Raw genomic sequence first — 18,266 nt, forward strand, 5'->3', positions numbered from 1 at the left:
ATTCTTATTCCTTCTTCTTAGAGGAGCTCCAACCCAAACTGTTCAATTTTTTATTAGCTAAAGCAAGAACAATGAGGAAAATCTTTTTTAAAAATGCTTGGCATTGGCAGTGTTTGCACGGCAATGAGGAGGGAAGGCATCATAAACACCAGTCCTCACAGGGAGCTGGCTTTATGACTGCTCTCCTCATTGCTTAGAGCCTCTCACAAAGACAATTCCTTACAAGCAGTACAGAACAAACGCCTGCTGTGTCTGGCAGCACACACAAGAAAACAAATGGGGTTTTCATAGCCTGTCTCACAGTGAGATTTTCTTGAGGACAATTTCTTAAAAACACAATGATCTTTTCAAAGATAACCTTAATTCTACACCAGCTACCTGTCACCAGGAAAAAAATGTTCGATTCATGTTGGCTCAATGAAATGAGGATCAAAGCTGTTTATTGACGTACTAATGACACGTAATTATCCAGCAATCAGTGAACTATATGCTTGGGATCAATATCTGCAATGCAGCCAATAAACCATGATACGAGGCACTTCTGAAATATTAAAAAACACTGGGAGATATCTAAACGTGCTTCCCTAACTAGTTCCAAAGTGCGCAACGCCATGCACACGGCTGCAGACACGAACCCCTCCTCTCACAACAGGGGTATACACCCCTGGGAACCCTTCTTGCCCCCCTCCCAGGGGAGATGTGGGTGCCGCAGCCCCCCACCACCCCGACGCCTGTGCCGTTTTTGTTGCAGACGCGATCAATTCAGGGGCCAGCCCTTTTCAGAAATGCGACCTCAGCAAAGACATGCCCGGCTGGCTCCACTAAATGCACAGCAGGCCAGAGTCCCGTCACTGCGTGATCCGGTCTTTTAATTTTAGCTCAGGAGGGAAAATGTTGAGAAGTCAAGCAAAGAGGAAGAAGCGCCCCAGGAAAGCCACCACCCTTGCCGTTCCCTCTGCCACCCGCTCCGGCTCAGTCGTGCAGCAGCAGCCGGGTGCAGCCGTCCCTCCCCGTGCGTCAGATCTCCGCGACGGGCACATCCAGCACGAGCCCATTCTGCAGATTTAAAAGGAAAAATCATGTGGGCAGGATTCAGAGCCACCCTGCTGGCTGAGGGTGAGCAGGGATCCCTGGCACCCGTGCTTACCTGCAGCCGGCCGACCTCCACCTGCCGGTATGGGGTGCCCAGCAGTGGGGGCAGCGGGACCCCTCCTCGCAGCGCCCCTGCAACCAGCGGGGAGGCGTCAGGGGGTCCCAGCCCCACCACCCCTGCACCCGCCGTGGGCTCTGCAGGAGGTTTGGGGAGCACTCAGAAGGAAAGCAGGCAGGGCTGGCACCCCGGCTTGTGTACATTAGTGTGAATAAAATCTCGTCCTTCGGCATGCTTTCCATAAGCAGATAAACTGGTGTTCTAGGGTGGGCATTTTAATGATGCCTTTGCATGACAAAGAGGGACGAGTCAGTTTTTGGAGACTTCAGAACAGTTATGAGAACTGTCCCCAGTTTTGCCTGACAAGTGGCTTTGATTTTCAGAACAGCAGCAACACTCAGGGAGGTGTCAGAGAGGAAACCTGCAGCCCCGGCCAGAGCTGCCTGTGTTTCCCAGCTCTCCCGTCTGCACAGGAGGGGCCGTGCCGAGCCCCCGGCCCGGAGGCGCTGCCCTTCCCAGCTCCGGCTGCATGCCCTGTGGCTGCACAAAGGCAGGCCAGCAATTTTCCTGGGCACCGTTACTCACTGCCATCGAGGGCAGGAGAAGTACGCAAGGTCAGCCAGTCAATGCCATTTCCAAAAAAAAAAAAAAAAAAAAAGGATAACAACAGGCTATAGGAAAAGAAATGAGAGCTATTTTCCCTGTGCAGAAAGCGAATCCTCAGATGAAGCCATAGCCGTGCTTACTGTTGATGGATGGCACGTAGGCCACATGAATAATGTCTGCGAGAACTCCTTTCAGCGGCAGCTCCTGAAACACAGAGGGGTGATGTACATAGCCCATCTTTCTGCATGCCAGCAGCCATGCCTGTCAGGCTCACTTCCATTAATTCATCCAGCGTGGCCCCAAATCACAGGAAAATTGCACAGGTCCCTCCGCTACCCCAAGACAAATGGGAACATTTGAAAAATTCTGAATTTCAGTGAAAGATGCCAGAAATGAGAGCCTTCCCCTGCGCCAGCAGCAGCACGGGCACCCAGGCGGGGCAGTGCCACAGCTGCTGCAGGCGCCTCCTCACCGCCTAAAGGCTGCCCAGGCCTGCGGACAGACAGACGGACAGATGGACAGATGGACAAACCTTGCCCACAGGTCCTCAGGCTCTCACCCGCCCGCATGGCTCTGCTGCTGTGTCGGGACCGGAGCGTGATTTGGAGACTTGAACATTGAGCACACGTGGCATGAGGGCAGGACCATGCGTCCAGCCCCACCGGTACCAGCAGTGGGCAGATATTTATGGCCCAAACCCTCCCAGGAATTCACACGGTGCGTTACGAACAGGGACCCCCGCCAGAGCATTCGTGTTTGTGGGCAAGCAGTTTGGGCAGTTAATTTGTCATTTATGACATCTTCCTTTAAATTTTGATCCTTGGCATTCAGTTTGGCTTTCTTTAGTGTTTTAATGAGTCTGTTAGTGATAACGAAAGGAACGGGACCAGGCTCCAAGGAGTGAATTCCTACACAAGCCCACCAGCACTGAGCCCCACGGAGGAGATCTCAGCGCTGCCCTTGCCCCACACCCGCCGCAGAACTCACGTCAAACGTGCCGATGGAGGAGGACGCCAAGGCCACCTGGGACAAGCTGCAGGGAGAGGAATTGCCGGGGGTCACAGCCTGCAGCCCCCGCCGCCACCCACAGCAATCCTGCCCAGCACCCAGCTCGCCAGCCCCCCGAGCTGTTCGGCTGGAGCCTCCAGCCTGAACTTCAACTCTTCAGAGTAAAGACCCCAGATAGGTTTCAGTTCAGCTGCATTATGTCATGCTGAACCTTTTTCTTTCTTTTTAAATAGCTGTTAGTATAAACCACAAAAAACTCATGCAGAGAGATGGAAATGCACTGGCAAGGTGTGGTACGTGCGGGCTCTCCAGCAGCCCGGGGCTGTCCCTCCGCTCGTGGTGGCACTGGGAAGAGAGCCCAGAAGCTGTTACCTGTCCAGAGCAAGGGAGAGCTGCAGCCTCTCTTCCACAACAGCAAACTGCGCTCTCAGGTCGGAGTGCTGCAGGGAGAAGAGGGGCGCGGGTCCCCAGCGGGACACGTGTGCAACCGAGCAGGTCCCCAGCGGCTGCTCCAGGCCCTGACCCAGGGCCAGGCACTGCCCCGCAGCCCCTGCCCGCTGTCCCACGCCTCCCGCTGCCGTCTGCTGGCTCAGGGCAGGGGTGACCACGTCCAGCCAGCACTGACTGCAAAAGGCTTCAGCTCACCACATCCAGGACAAAGAGGGATCCAAGATCAGAGTCCGGGCTGGAAACCCGAAACTCGGCAGTGCTGAAGAGGTGCACGATGCTTTTGTCCGGGGTTATTGTCACTAGCGGTGGATTTGCTTCTCTCATTTCAATCACCAGCGGCTGTGATGGAGGCAGCACCATGGAAAGCTGGGGAGAGACAAACCAAAGGGTGACATCCCCTTTCCTTTCCAGTTCACCGCTCTGGGGATCATCCTGATGGCTGCTGAGCATAAGTAGCAGTCACCAAAGTCAATGGTAGCCAGGCAAGCAGGTCTTATTAGTCTTATTAATAAAAGTTTTGCTAATAAAATGAAAAAAGGACCAGTTTGGTCTTGAGGAATAGGTTCCCAGTGAGTCCTTGTGAATGGCCACAGTGGGTGGATGGAGAACGGCGTTATCCACTGCTGTTAATAGCCTGAGATGACCCGAAAACCATTAGCGTCAAGCAAAGTCCACCCACCTCTGGGATGAGGGCTCCAAGCGTCGTGGTCACCAGCGGGGGAAGCCCAAGAATCTGTTGAGGAAGCGCCAGAGGCAGGGACTGAAAACACTCAGCTGGGGGGAATTCAACACCGGGAAGCGAAGAGGGGCAGAGAGAGGCTGCAGAGCTCGGCGGCTGGAGGCTGCCACAGCCCTGCGGCGTTTCGGGCTCACCCTGGCTGGTGGCCAGGACCCGCTGAGCCCTCGGGGCTACCGGAGGCCCTGCACTCCTCCGCCCCCCTGCAGCACCGTCCCCTCCGCCACGCTGCAGGCGCCAGGCGGGGGACGGGGCGCTGCCACTGCAGCCAGCGGCTCCATGGCCAGTGGTCCTGCGGGCAGGCGCTCAGCTGCAGCAGCCACACATGGGGCAGGCCACCGGATGACAGGCTTTGGGTGTTACACGCGACTGTCCTCAAAAAAATGCACTGCAAGTCTGCTGCATACCTTGTATTAACTATGGCAGGGTCTGAAACTACAGTCTGCAAACTAACATGAAAATCTGGAAAATTACTTTGGGGCAAAATAAGTGAGACTAGGAAAGAGACCAGAAGGTAAACTTTCTCTTTCCTAAGCTGGGTCCTGTTCAGATCTCCTGAACTTGAGCAAGTTCTCCCAGGAGACTTGGGAACAGTCAGAAGATTTTGCAATGTCAATGTGCTGCCCTGTAAGGGTGTTAACATTTGGTATCATGATCTTATTGCCTGAGCCTAGCAGGATCTCGGATGTTGTTGCTGGACCTGCAGGAGCACCTTGAGGCCGTGCATGAAGGAGGTCCATAAATCCCTATGAACCAGGGACTCCATAAAACACAGACAGAACAGGCTACTGATAATTCCTTTCATGATCCCCAAATATGTTTGTCTGCAGCCACCAACCGGTGCCAGAGAGTGATGAAAAGAGCATGGATCTGCCTTGAACAGAGGCACAGGTTTCTTTAGGGGTCTCTTGAAGAAAATCTCTGTCCCAAATTACCCACCATGTTATTGCTGATGTTCAGGCTGAAGGACGCCTGCATAACAGAGAGCTCAGCTCTCAAGAAGCCTGCAGACAGGATGAGCTGGGTAGCAGCCTCCCTCTTTGGTGGCAGAGAAGTAAGAGACGGCTGGTCTGCTGGAAGGTCGACCTCCTCTCCCTCTTTTTCATGGAGGATGGTCTGAAAGGACCCGTAGAAGGAGCCATGTCAGAGAGTACAAGTCCATTTCCAGGATCTGTATTTGGACCACATCCAGGGTACTGGATGCATCTCCCTGTAGCCTCAGCAAGCAAAGAGCCACAGAAAACCCACAGAAAATGATGGGCCAAGGAGGTGGCTGGGTGATATGATGCAAACAGCACGTGCCTGCACCCCTTCCAAAGCCTCTGCTGCCAAAGGCTGAGTATCATAAAATCATAGAACGGCTTGGGTTGGAAGAGACCTTAAAGCTCACCCAGTTCCAAACTCCTGCCATGGGCAGGGATGTGCCACCCACCAGATCAGGTTGCCCAGGGCCTCGTCCAACCTGGCCTTGAACACCTCCAGGGATGGGGCATCCACAGCTTCTCTGGGCTGTTCCAATGCCTCACCACCCTCAGAGTGAAGAATTTCCTCCAAATCTCTAATTTAAATCTCCCCTCTTTTAGTTTAAAGACATTACGAAGGACAACACCTCCAAGCAAATGGGTGTCAGGAACGTTGCCCCTCCAAGCCCCGGCTCTGGCAGCGGCACTCACCCTCAAATCCAGCTGTATGAAAGGTTCACTCGTCACAGGTGGGTTCAGCAACGCGTATCGGAGGGTGCCAGCAGTGCCGAGAGGGATCACAGCTGCAGGGAAGAAAGGGGAGGCTCAGGTAGAGGCGCCCACCCTGCGCCACGGCCCAGGAACAGCGGCCACATCACCAGTGCCACCTGCGGCAGCGCTGGGCCCTTCTCTCCCCACAAGTGCCTGCGGTGCCAGGCACCGCCGGGCCCGTCTAGGGGTGGGCACTGGTGGGGCCCCCGCCGGGAGGCAGCCGGGTGCAGCGGGCTGTCGGCCCCCGGTCACAGTTCTGCCTTCCCCCGGCGAGGGGACGGGAAGGATGAGGGCTAGGTGTGCGGGGGGGTGCGGGATGGAGGCGTGGGTAGCTGGAGAGAGCACAACTTACAAGTCATGGTGGTGAATTTTGCATTCATGAGGTTGAGCACCGCGTCCACGGCCGGACACAGCTGGAGGGCAAGAAGAAAGCTGTGAGAACACCTTGAACAGCCGCTCCCATGGGAGCCCAGCTTTGTGGCAGCCAGGCCAGCGCAGTTCCCACCCTGACCCACTGGGACCCTCCACTTGTAAGCACCCCGACGAGGACTTGCCTCTGTTTTCTCTGTCCCTAATTTAATTAGGTTATTTCAGAGTAAATCTGACTTTTAACTGCATTGCCCACCTTGGTGCTGGGCAGGGGGGCGCCGGGCTGCCAGCAGCCACAGCTCAAAGCGCTCACTTTTACCTGCAGCTCCTTCGTACAGCACGACTGGGAAAACCGTCACTGAGCGGTGGAGAGGAGGAGCAGGAGGACAAGGGGGAGATGCTCAGGAAGCACAGGGCAGACGAGGCAGCACTTACCATGCCGGGCAGCACTTTCTGAAGGGTGCTGTCCAGAAACTTGCTCATGACTTGGGGCAGCATGCTGGGCAGACAGAACACGTCAGACAACACCGCCGCGAGGCACAGAGCAGTAACTACTTACTACAGACCAAAACGTAAAAAGTCAAGTGCTAAAGAAACATGTCTGGCATGGATTAGGCCAAAATATGGCTCGTGTCCAATAAAAGGTATTTTCCCTTTTTACGAATCTTTTCTCATGCATTCCATCTTCCGGCTTTAAACAAAGCTGAAAGCTTCCATGCCTAGCAGAAGCTCAGTTATCTGAGGAATACAGCACTTCAATGGGGACTTAGGCCAGAAATGAGCACTGTGTAGAATAACACAGATAGAGCCAGCCTGAATTTGTCCATAAAACATTTTGGTTTTCAAAGTGGGAAAAAATAGGACCTTCGATGAATGAACACTTGTATTGAGAAGTGCTTGCGTTCTGTACAAGCCCATGCCAAGAGACTGAAAATCCCCACCGAGCAGCACTGCCGCCTGCCCCTGGGGTACTGACAGCATCTGCCCGTGGCCACTGCTGCCCCGGCAGGGCCCCGGCGCACCCGGTGCTCACCTGCTGGGCAGGTTGGTTTTGGCGCTGAGCAGGGCGATGTGGCAGCTCTCGGTGCTGAACCACGGGCAGCCCTGGGTGTCCTGCGCCAGCCGCGCGCTGGCGGTCAGGTTTGCTGCCACCTTGATTTCCATGTTTCCTCCTATAAAGCTGCACAGAACGAATCACGCTTAGCACAGGATAAAACCACCTGAAATGGCCGGCAGCACAGGGCTGCCTGGCAAAGTCCCGCAGCGGCTGCCCCACGGGCGTCCTTCCTCACCCACCTTCTCCCAGTGATGGTCATCTGGACCAGCACGGCCATGAACAGCCCCACGCCTGGCGAGAGTGTCAGCGATATCACCGGGGGACGGAGGTCTATCACTTTCAGCCTGGGGGAAAACAGAGTTGAAAAGCGCTGGGAAAGATCTGCCAGAGCAGACGGCCGGACCTGTAAGTCAAACCACTTCATATTGGTGTTGTTGTCACCACCTTTAGTCCTCTGCTTCTTGCTCAAACTTTTTTATTAACATTTAAATCCACTTTTAAGTTCAGGAAGATGTTTCTTCATAACAAAAATATTGCAGTTTAATTTTGAAAAAGTCGAGCAAAATGTTTGGGCATTCAAAACGATGTTTTCACCCAGAGCCAACTGCCAGACAGGGCCAGATCTGATCCCCCAGTGATTCTGGGTTTCCTCAGGACATTATTCCCTAAAGCCAGCACCCACAGGTCTGAGGGTAACCCCCCAGTGCCAGAAGGCCACAGCAGCCAAGCCCAGCCAGCTCGGAAGCAGGACACGCTTTATTGCCTTTAAGTTATAGTTTCTCTGTGTCTTTGCAGACACAACCATGCAGAAAATCACCAGCCTTAATACCACACTTGTTAGTGAGGAGTGATTTGTTTCTGCCTGCAGGCTGAAACTTCCAAACCTTCTGCTTTTACTTTGTGATTTCCAGATTCAGACTCCTGGTGAAACGCTGCTGATTATCACTCACCTGGAGATGCCTTTGATGGGTTTCGTGTTCGGCTTTTTTTTTGTTGCTTCCTCCACCAGTTTCTGAAGAACATTGCTCTCATTCAGCGCAGTGGAGACCGCTGGAATATTTGCACAAGACAAGGGGCTCAGCACAGAACCTCCAGGGAGGAGACAGTGCCAGAGGAGAGGGAAGTCGGCCCCCGTCCCGCCCTGTAAAACATCGCTGGTGACACGTCCCTGCTGCAATAAGCAAGGCCACAACCGGGGTGCTCGGCGTGCTGGAAATCCAGAGTGCTGGCAGTCTCTGCAGCCTCTGTTCAGGCTCACGGTCACACACTGTGCCAGCACTTCACTTTTAGACGTGACACCCAGACACCCAGGTGCCCACACCAGGCCATCTCAGGCCGGGCGATGCAGCTTCCCACACGCAAAGCGACGACCGCAAGGAAGCAGCTCCTGTTGCAGACGAAGGGAGGCAGCAGGACAAAATCTGGGCACAAACACTTGGCTCAGGCATGGCGCAGTGGCTCCAGGACCCAGCTGCGCCCTTCCCGTGCTAGGCCCGAGGGGCACGGCCAGGAGCAGGGGGCTCCAAGCCCTGCGGAGAGCTCTGGGGCAGCCGGTGGCACTGCTGTCCTCATGCCCACGGCACAGGCTGGCGGCTGCCCTGGCTGCACGGACGGACAGACAGACATGCCCACGTGGCTGAGTGCTTACCACGGTCGATTGTCCCAATATCCATCCTGAGGACGGCCCCCGGACCACTGGCGCTTTGTGACACTGCCAGCCAGCCGCCAAGGAGCAAAATGCACCAGATCCTTGGCATCGTCAGGCCTGGTACCGCTGCCCACAAAGCTCCAGAGGTGGCTAAATGATGCACTGGCTTATGGACAGAAAGAGACAATTAGCTGGAGATGGTTCCCAACAGTGTGGCAAGGGCTAAATGCTGCACTCCCGTGGAAGGGATTGAGCAGGGCTCGCTCCAGCCCGAGGGGACGGGCGCTGCAGCATGTCCCTGGGACAGAGACCTCTGTGAGGAAGAGTGCGGTGGTTGCCTCACCAGGACCTCCTCCAGCGGAGTGCTCCTGTAGGTTGTCCACGCTCTGCGCTGATCCTCTGGAGAGAGGCAGGAAATGGCCTATATATACAGAGTCCTGGCTGAGAAAGAGGAAAAAAATCAAACAGATTAAAGAGCTGGATAATTACTGTGATGTAAAATTAATCCCTCAGTGTTTCTGACATCTTCCAACACAAATAATCTCACTAATAAATGTAGAAGTCCAGGTAAGTCCTTGAGCTGCAGGTATCAGGTGGATGTTCCCGGCGTGCCTGAGGCCAGCTCTCTTGCTCAACACCCAGGAAGAGCCTACGGGAGCTTTGCAGATCACGTCTGAACGAGTAAAACTGATCTGTTTAATAACATGGTACAGACAGAAGTGGGGGCAGGGGGAAAGTTGAGCCATGGAATGGTAAATTCTGCTCTTGGAGACACGTGCGCAGTGTGACTGTCAGGACGAATAGCCCATGCTCCCCAGAGGTTCGTGGAGCCTGTGCAAGTGCCAAGGGAGGACCTGGGATTAGCTGGGGGAGCATCCAGGGGAGGTGGTGGCAATCCCAGTAACATTGGTGCTGATCTCAGCAGGTCTGAGCGAGGCGAGGAACAGCAACCTGAGCTGTCCCCGGCAAGCCGTGAGGAGGCTGCACATCCTCCAGGCCGTGCACCAACTGCATCAGCTCTTCTGCGGGACATCCACGCATATCCTGGCCAGAGCCAGAGCCAGAGCCATCCCTGTACGCTCACCTCTCCCTGCCAGCACCAGCCCCGCAGGGACGGCTCACCCAGAGCCCACCCTGGTGGGATCCTGCAGCACCAAGAAATGTATTCCTTCTCTTCATTTCTGTATAAAATGTGTCATAGGGCTTAATCTGTCATTACCTCCCCCTGTGATATACTTGGTGGCTCTGCTAAGCACAGACAGGGAGATTTACATCTTATCTAACAGGAGTATAAGATTTATAGATAGCTCCTGTTTAAGAACCCATCATGCCAGAAAGATGCCTTTGTGCTGGTAACTTGATCAGTCACTGTGCTGTAAGTTGACATCTAATTAAGCCTCCCTGGGGACCATGAGGTCCAGAGCAGCTCTTCAGGAGGAGAAAGTCCACATCCGAGTGCCACGGTGCCCTCTTGTCCCAACAGCTCGTCTCCATTCTTGTACTGCTGTAAATGCTGACAACATGCCACAGATAAATCTCAAGTACTGCTTCGAAAGAGCTGCTGGAATTACCTGTGATGGAACAAGGCTTACCTGGAGGCCAGCTCCAGCCACTGCTCTATAACACAGAAGTCTTCTTTCCTGCAGCCTTTTCCTTCTGCCCACCTCCCTCCCGAAGTCTGGAATCACCCCCACAGCCCCCCGGAGCTCACTGAAAGTCGCAAATTTCTCCCAGGATTTACTCTTCTGAACACATTTCTCATCTTTAAATGGATGCACCGATATAAAAGTGTAAATTCTGCTCTCCCCTTTCAGACATACATCTTCATATTTTCTCTTTACACTGCTATTTGGATGCCTTCAGTGGCAATACACAACGTGGCTGAAACTGCCTCTGTTCCTGGCATTTCTCTGTCAGACTGAGAAAGCACCGGAGTGCTGCCGAGAGCCAAGGACCTTTCCAGACATGTCGAGATGCACCTGGAACCAGCGCCCAATAACTCACGCAGCCAGTGCACGGAGGACAATAGCTGCCTCCTAAGGCACAGGTGTATCAACAAGTGCTGAACAGCTAACCCTGCTGCCAAAGGGCTCGGACCACACTGGGCAGTTCAACCCTCTCTGGAAGAGTGGTCATGCCTCAAAGTTTGGGTCACAATATAGAGGGGGAAGCACACCCAGCAGGGAGGAGAGCTGCGTGGGGCGCAGAGGATGTGCTCTCATGGTACTTGCAGGCAGCCTGAGCTCTGTGCTCTGGGCCAAAGGGACCAGGATGGACCCAAAGCCCAGGAAGGAGGTGACCCTGAGTCCCCTCGTGAGGACCTTTGATGCCCATAGAGATGCCACTGAATGCATCACCCACCTTTTTTTTTTTTTTTAATACCCTTTGCAATAATATTGCCAGTGGATTTTGATTGGGACTGAAGTGGAGAGGCAGCAATTATTGCATGTTGGCCACTCTGGAGGTTAGAGATGATGCCTTGAAAAAGTCTGCTCTTCTGTCTGGTCTAAAACTCACTGAACCCAGCAGAAATACTGCCTTCAGCAGACTTACCACCAGCCTGAAGGAAAGCCCAGGGGGCTCGTCTGTCCTTCAGGAGCATCCTCTCGGTGTTCACAAGGCCTCTTTCCATGCAGCGTGCAGGTCTCATCCCTTCGGATCCGAGGCGCACACACCACAGCAGCTTCCCCGTGGCGTGGAACCGATGCTCGCTGTCTAACAACGTTTGATTTCTTGGCACCCTCCTTCCAGAGACTTTGTGCTCCTCAGTAACTTCACAATGAAGGCGAGCTGCCCTAGCACCTGCTGCTCAATATTTCACCCTGCTGGGTCAGTGGCCAATGTAATCAGGTCTATGGGGAAACAATAAAAATGGTATACAAAACAAAGCATCCCCTCCCAGCGCACCCTTCTGGTTTTCAGCCCTCTGCCAATTTCTGCCTCCATCAGCCCTGGTTACACAGATATATAAAGCAAGCACACATCCTGGCGTGGCCACAGCCAGACACAGACAGAACGAGAAGAATGGGGAGACCAGGCAGAAAAGGTAAAGATGCACTCGCAAAATGAACAGATTGATGTGGGCTTTGCTTGTACTTTGGTGCGTCTCTGTGAGCATCAGCCCTGATCAGAAGTCCTCCCTCTGCAAGGACCGATACAGATATGCATGCTGTTAAACTTAGGTTTAACAGGTTAAACTTACTGAATAACTTATTTTCTTAATGCTGTAAGAGTATCACAAACATGATAAACAATTCTAAAATGTTTTTCAGAGGTAGGTGACTCTATTACCTTTGTATCTGATTTTAGCCTCCTGCATACCTTCAATTCATTCCTGAGCTAATTTTAACTCCTGTTTATTTCCACTGTTGTATCAGCTGTAGGCCATTACAGGATATTCAGCAGGCATAATACTGCTGCAAGCACCACTCTAGCTTACACACTTGCAGGAGGTTTTCAAGGCTGAGCCTTTTTTCAGTGCTATTAGATGCCCAGGTGCATCTAATGCATCGTTATTTTACAAAAGCTGCAAAGCCCAGGAGCATAAACACAATGCAGGAGCCGAAGTCGTGGCTCCCAAGTGTGGCCCCACACCCGGGCAGGGCCCCGCCGTGCTGACCGGGCATTGCGGGTGCCCTCCTCCTGCAGGCAGCGCCGTGGCCCCGCTCTGCGCCCTGGGCACCCTCCTGAGCCTCCTGGTCCCCGCGCAGGCCGCCAGGTCTCCCGACTGCGGGGGCATCCTCACCCCGTCAGGACTGAGCTACCGTAAGTACGCAGCCCGTGCCTCCCTGTCCAGGCAGAGGCATCCTCTCGTCAGGTAACGAAATGCCAAACGCCGTAAACTTACACCGTGAATCGCCTCGTTTTCATCATCCCCTTCCTACAGCTAGTAACTGTGGGATCTAGGAAGAGGTGGATGTGCGGCACCAGGACAGATTTCAGTCTGTCTGCCTCTGTGCAAGAGATCACAAGCTCAGGGGCCTCTAATAACTCTGCCCTATCTCACAGTTGCTGAAGTTTCAAGACCATATGCAGAGATGGTCCTCAGGCAGGACCTGATGGACACGAGGGCCCCCGACCTGCCCCTTGGCTCCCCAAAAGCCAGCAGGTGAGTCCACGGCTCTGCCTCACCCGGGCTTTGCGACCGCACCTCTGGGTCCTGTTGGAGCTCCTGGAGCACTTTGAGCACCAACACAAAAAGCAAAAATCCTCCTGGGAATCGACCTGGATGTTTTAAATATCCATTTAGAAGCAAGCTTCCGGCTCCTCCTTTGGGGTCTGACGGCAGCAGCCCCGGTGCCACCCTCAGGGCACTGATTTGTCTCCGCAGGGCACAGACCCCACGGGCACTCGGTGTTTCTTTGCAGGAGCAGCCGGGGCTCACACCTCAGCCCGCGCTGGGCTCCTAACACCCGCGTTTCCTCTCGAGCAGGGACCAAATCAGCTCCGTCCAAGTGGCTGACCTGTCGCTGTCGCTTGTCCCAGAGGCCGGGCTGCGGCTGGGCATCGAGGCGGACCTGGGCATCGTCCCCCCGGCGTGAGTTGTGTCTGCCTGCGGGGCCAGGGCAGCGGCACGGGGCAGCGGCCCTCCAGCCCGTGCCGTTCTCTGGTGCAGCGCGGCGCCCAGGCTGGCGAGGCTGTCCATCCTGGCCGACCTTCGTGTAGACCTGAGCCCCGACGGCGACCTGCAGCTGACAACCTCCGCCTGCAGGCCCACCGTGGAGGAGGTGCAGAGTGCCGAGGAGGTGGAAAGGTCGGCCCGTGGGTTTCCTTTGGCACGGCATCTGGGTGAACGGGGGAAACAAAACCGAGCGACAAGTATTCCTGTGCATAAAGGTGATGGGACCAAGATCTGATCACTGACATAGAAGCTTACAAATGTCAGTGCAAATCCTTCAGCTTCGTGACAGAAACTTTGTCTGCTTGAAGCCCTGGTTATTTTTTTTTGTTGTTGTCACTTTTTTTGTTTTTCCCCACAACATTAGGAGAGTTTTTCTCTCAAAGGAGCAGATGTTTCTAAATAGAGTAACATTAACATTTTAATGCAAGTCCAGTGGCAGGTCTTCAGCATTTTAGGATTCTGAACCACAGTCACAGCTTAATAGATGATAGAAAATGATGATAATGTCTCCAGACAATTTCTGGGTCAAATCAAAAGACATTAACATACCCGTGGCTGAGCTGGTGCTGCCTAACTTCCTCTGTTCTGTTGTTTTCATCCAGCAAGTCCTCTAGTTCCGACCTGGATAAGGAGATTAATGCCGATAAGGTAAGATAACATCCACACAGACGTGAGAAAGCAGAAGACAAATTGGCACGGTTCTGTAAGAATTAGAGCACTCGGGTGAACCTGGTGCTTACAAAAACCCCCTGGTTGTGCCAGGCATCCCCCACAGCCGTCCACACAGGACGAGGATTGCATCCTCCATCTGCAATTCCCCCATCTGCCAGCTCACGGCCAGCCGATGGGGACGTGCAGGCTGCAGCAGATGCCAGCAGCCCCCACATTCATCTCCCTCCTCTCAAGGTTTGCTCTTATCCCACAGATTTGCTTGGAAGTCTCCAAATTGCTCCTTTTGCCTAACGAACAGCTAATGTCTCTGACAGGTGAGCAGCTCGGCTCTCAGGCTCGTTAGGGTTCAGGGGCTCCTGCCGGAGCAGGTCGTGGGCTGTGCAGGCTGGGCCCTGCAGCGGTGGCTGCTCCGTGGCCGTGGGTTTTGTCCGCTGGAAAATGCGCTCCCTGTGCCCCGCTGCAGGGAGCAGGCGATGGCAGCTGGCTGGGGGCTGCTGCATGGTGCGATGAGGCAGGCCCCCCGCCTCTCCCCTCCTCTGTCAGGTGTGCCAGAAACTTTGGGGAGGGGAGAGCGATAAAACACGAGAAATGAATCCTTCTGCTCTTCCCCTCCTCAACTGTCTCCTGTTCCTGGGGGAAACCCAGCCTGTTCAAAGGTGCAATCTCCTGTTGCTGCTCCCCTCTGTTCTGAGTGCCCCTCTGCTCGCTTTGCAGCTCAGTTCCCCGTCACCCCCAGCTGCCAGGTCCAGTACCTGCCACTGGCTGCCCCCGTGATCTCCGAGGAGGGAATCACCATGTCCTTGCAAGTAAGCACTGCATCCTGCCCGTGCTGCCCAGCTCCTGCCCATGCACTCGTCTGCCTGCCACTTCCCTGTCCTGGATGAGCAGCTGCTGAGCGCCTGCAGGACGAGGCGGACACCCCGAGCACCCCGACCCCTTTTCTGTCCCCTGCAGACAACGTTCCAGGTGGCAGGGATAGCAGTGCCCCTGCCAGTCAGCCCCGTGCCGTTCAGCATGCCCGAGATGGTGAGCTCCAGCCCTTCCCACCTCACCTTGGCTTTGTCTGAGCACTTCTACACCAGCCTCTTCTTCGCCCTGGAGAGGGCTGGAGCCTTCAACATGACCATCCTGGTGAGTAGTGCAAGCAAGTGAGGAGGGAATAACAAAACAGACAGCGATGGCCGAGCCCCTGCCCCATGAAGCCATACGGGAGCTGTGCTCCCTGAAAGAAATGAGAGCATTTCTGAGAGCCCAGGGAGCCGTGCTGCATCACCCCCGGCCTCTTACCTCAACCTCGCAGGCAAAATTCTGCTGGTCAAATGGTGCACGGGAAAGTTGCCATCAGAACTAGCCAAAACACGGCTTCTGGCACGTGCCGGTGTGCAGGGAAGGCCGCCTGCATTTGGCAGCCGTGCAGCACTCAGCAGCGGCTGTGCCAGACCCCAGACTGCAGCTGCCTGGGGCCGCCAGCCAGCCGATGCTCTGTGCTCTGTCTTCCAGAGCCCGCTGACCACCGCCACCATGGCACAGAAGATCACCCAGGTACGTGGCCACTTCCAGCACCTGGGAGGCACAGCCCCTGCTGTGGGGGCCGCTGGGCTGCAACCGCCTGCCCACGGCAGGTCGGCTCCCTGTACCCCGAGGACCTGCCTGTGATGCTGAGGGCCGAGCTCAGAAGCTCTCCTCGGGTGGAGCTGGAGGAAGGCCGAGCAGCCCTGAAGCTCTTCCTCACCGTCCACATCGGGGCAGGCTCACCAGACTTCCAGAGCTTCCTGAGCGTGAGTGCGGTGAGTGAGCGCTGCAGGACGGGGCCACTGCTACTGCTCCCCTCGACTGCCGCAGCGGGCACGGTCCCCAGTGGCATCGGTCTCTGTTGCAACGAGCAGGGTGCAAGGAGTGTGTTGCAGGGTGCAGTGCACAGATGGCTTCATCACATCTCAATGTTCAGAGCTGAAAGGGGACAGTTTGCTCATTCTGATCCTGCCCACCCTGTTTTCCTCGCAGGACGTGACTGCAGGACTGCTCCTCAGCGTCACCGACACACGGATGATGATCTCCGCAGCAGTGATAGAGTAACGAGTCCAGCTGTGCTCTGCAGCCTTGCAGGGGACACGGCCCAGTCATTGCACGGGATGGGAAAGGCAAATAGCCTGGGAAACTTCTTACCTCTGATGGCTTGGCCATTGTGGAGGTAGCTGTAGCCCAAGGGAAATGGCAAGGCTTCAGTAGCAGGACCAGAGAGAAAAATGCTGCCCATCACCCCAAGCACCCTGCGTCCCTGCCTGGAGCAAGCCCTTGCCACGGGTGCCGGGGCCAGGACACCCCCAGCTCCCTGCTGCTGTGCACGGGCAGAGACAGTGCCTGCTGCCCCCTGCCAGGCACCCAGCTTAGGGAGCTGTTGGAGCCCTGGGCACAGCCCTGGTCTTTGGAGCAATGTGCAAGCTCCAGCTTATCACCAAGTGTGGTCCTGCGAGGAAAACCCTGCTCAGTGACCCAGCCAAAGGGCTGCTGAGAAACTCTTGTGCTGCTCTTTGTTTTGCAGAGATGCTGAGCTCAGCCTGGCTGCCTCCAATGTGGGCCCGGTGCCGGTAGGTACTCCCAGCACCCTGAAATGATGGAGCACAGCTGGGCTCCTGCCTGTACCATGCTGAACACAGCAGCCCTTGCTTTAATGCTGTCCCCTAAAGCCTGGCCATCCCCAAACAGCTTGCACCACCCCAAGCTCATGCCACAAATGCCAGGCTGGGCCATCAGCAGGGCAGCACACGCTTGTGGTGCTCACCATGCTCACGGTGCTCGCTGCACCCCACAGGGGCTGGGAGAGGGGCAGCACACCAGGACCCCACTGCTGCGGTCCCGGCTTCTCTCCACCCCTTTAGAGCCAGGCCATAAAGAAGCCGACCCTGAAGCTTTCCCCTTCGCAGGCTGCGTTGCTGGAAGAGCTGTTCCTGGGCACCGTTCGTGAGGAGGTGCCGGTCTGGATGAACGGTGAGAAGTGGGGATGCCCCCCCTCAGGCACCACCAGGCACAAAGTGTCTCAGCTGGGAACCTTCCCTCTTTCTCCTTTCCCTGTTTCCCTTCCTAGCGGTGCTGAGTGAAGGCGTACACCTGCCACACGCATCCAGCTTCACCTACACTGATGTCAGCGTCATGATTCACAAGGTAAGAAATCAAGACATGCAAGTTCCTCCCTGAAACAAGACATTTAAGTTGCTCCCTGCTACATTTGATTTAAAGGGTACCTGGGAGTGACGCTTAACTCCTGGCACTAAAATAAATCTGAGCCTGCTTCTCCTGTCCTGCTAACCCACAGAACCAGGCTTCATCGCTTTACATAGGCGTCCCTCTCTAGCCATGCTAACACAAGCAAAAAATGGTCATTAGAAGGGTGGGGGGGAGGCTGCAGGGAGCGCCGGGTGCAGCACTCAGGCTTCTCACCTGTGTCTAGGATTACGTCTTGCTCCTGTGCAACCTCAAGCTGCAGGCGAGACACAGCGAGCAGGGGGCCGTGGCCTGAACCCGGTGTGCCATTTGCTTTGCCTGGAGGAAAACGGGGACAAAGCCATCCCACTGACTCTGAAAGGATGTGTCGTGTTTTCTCACTGCATGGAACATGAAAAATCTTTTTTCTTTACTGAAACAACACTTTCTCACATTTAGGATAATAATGGCATTGTGCTAGTGGCTTTCTCTTCCAGTCTATTTTTTTGTTGCACAAGGAGGATGGATTATAACAATGTTCCATGCTTTAATTAAACATTTCTCTTTAATATTGCATCTTCCTCTGTGACTATTGACTTTTTTTTTTTATCCTCAATGACTTGTACTGAAAGATAGATGAATTTCATCTTGCTGAGTACCAGTACAGATGTCCAGACCTTACACTTAACTAAGGGAGCATCAAAATCTCACTAATTTATAAGGACGTGAGGCAGCCCCGTGCCTCTCAGCTGCAGAATGGCATCGCCCCTACCCCCAAGAGACATTTCATGGCTTTTCCTCCATTTCTAGCGTTACTATGGGAACAAAACAGCTGGTAAGTTTTCACTCGGCCAGAAAGAAGAAAAAAAAATCACGTCTACACAAAGGCTTCTAATATTAGACTTGAAGCCAGTCACATTTTTGAAAACATGCTTCTGACAAAGCCTGTCGCAGAGCGGGCAGAGGAAGCGTGGCCACACAGCAGCACGCCTGTCGGGGTCCAGCGCCACAGCAG

General features: G+C 54.7%; 2 protein-coding genes across 5 annotated transcripts; one reads left to right on the plus strand and one right to left on the minus strand.

Moving 5' to 3' along the window:
• Nucleotides 1-877: 877 nt before the first annotated feature.
• Nucleotides 878-12,291, minus strand: BPIFB6 (BPI fold containing family B member 6). Of its 4 annotated transcripts, XM_080558660.1 has the most exons (15): nt 8,758-12,291; nt 8,060-8,159; nt 7,349-7,453; nt 7,086-7,232; nt 6,488-6,551; nt 6,036-6,096; nt 5,624-5,715; nt 4,890-5,066; nt 3,894-3,947; nt 3,410-3,580; nt 3,137-3,204; nt 2,744-2,789; nt 1,897-1,960; nt 1,148-1,224; nt 878-1,056 (listed from the first exon to the last, which is right to left on the minus strand). In XM_080558660.1, the coding sequence occupies exons 1-15, from the start codon at nt 8,864-8,866 to the stop codon at nt 1,018-1,020; spliced, it is 1,374 nt and encodes a 457-aa protein (XP_080414786.1). In that variant the 5' UTR covers nt 8,867-12,291; the 3' UTR covers nt 878-1,017. The 4 variants fall into 4 exon arrangements, 2 of the variants coding, with proteins under 2 accessions (XP_080414786.1, XP_080414787.1); XR_013940166.1 differs by lacking the exons at nt 1,148-1,224; nt 3,137-3,204 and having other exon boundaries at nt 1,002-1,056; XR_013940167.1 differs by lacking the exons at nt 878-1,056; nt 3,137-3,204.
• BPIFB2 (BPI fold containing family B member 2) lies at nt 11,810-18,079 on the plus strand (the record flags this gene model as incomplete). The annotated part of the gene is made up of 16 exons (XM_080557815.1): nt 11,810-11,857; nt 12,360-12,522; nt 12,766-12,865; nt 13,190-13,294; nt 13,373-13,510; nt 13,981-14,026; nt 14,304-14,364; nt 14,765-14,856; nt 15,005-15,181; nt 15,551-15,592; nt 15,673-15,837; nt 16,055-16,122; nt 16,593-16,638; nt 16,975-17,038; nt 17,136-17,212; nt 17,499-18,079. The coding sequence occupies 16 exons, from the start codon at nt 11,810-11,812 to the stop codon at nt 17,565-17,567; spliced, it is 1,461 nt and encodes a 486-aa protein (XP_080413941.1). The 3' UTR covers nt 17,568-18,079.
• Between the last annotated feature and the right edge of the window lie 187 nt (nt 18,080-18,266).

This window comes from Anser brachyrhynchus, assembly GCF_964034855.1.
Source record: "Anser brachyrhynchus genome assembly, chromosome: 16".
NCBI classification, from domain to species: domain Eukaryota; kingdom Metazoa; phylum Chordata; class Aves; order Anseriformes; family Anatidae; genus Anser; species Anser brachyrhynchus.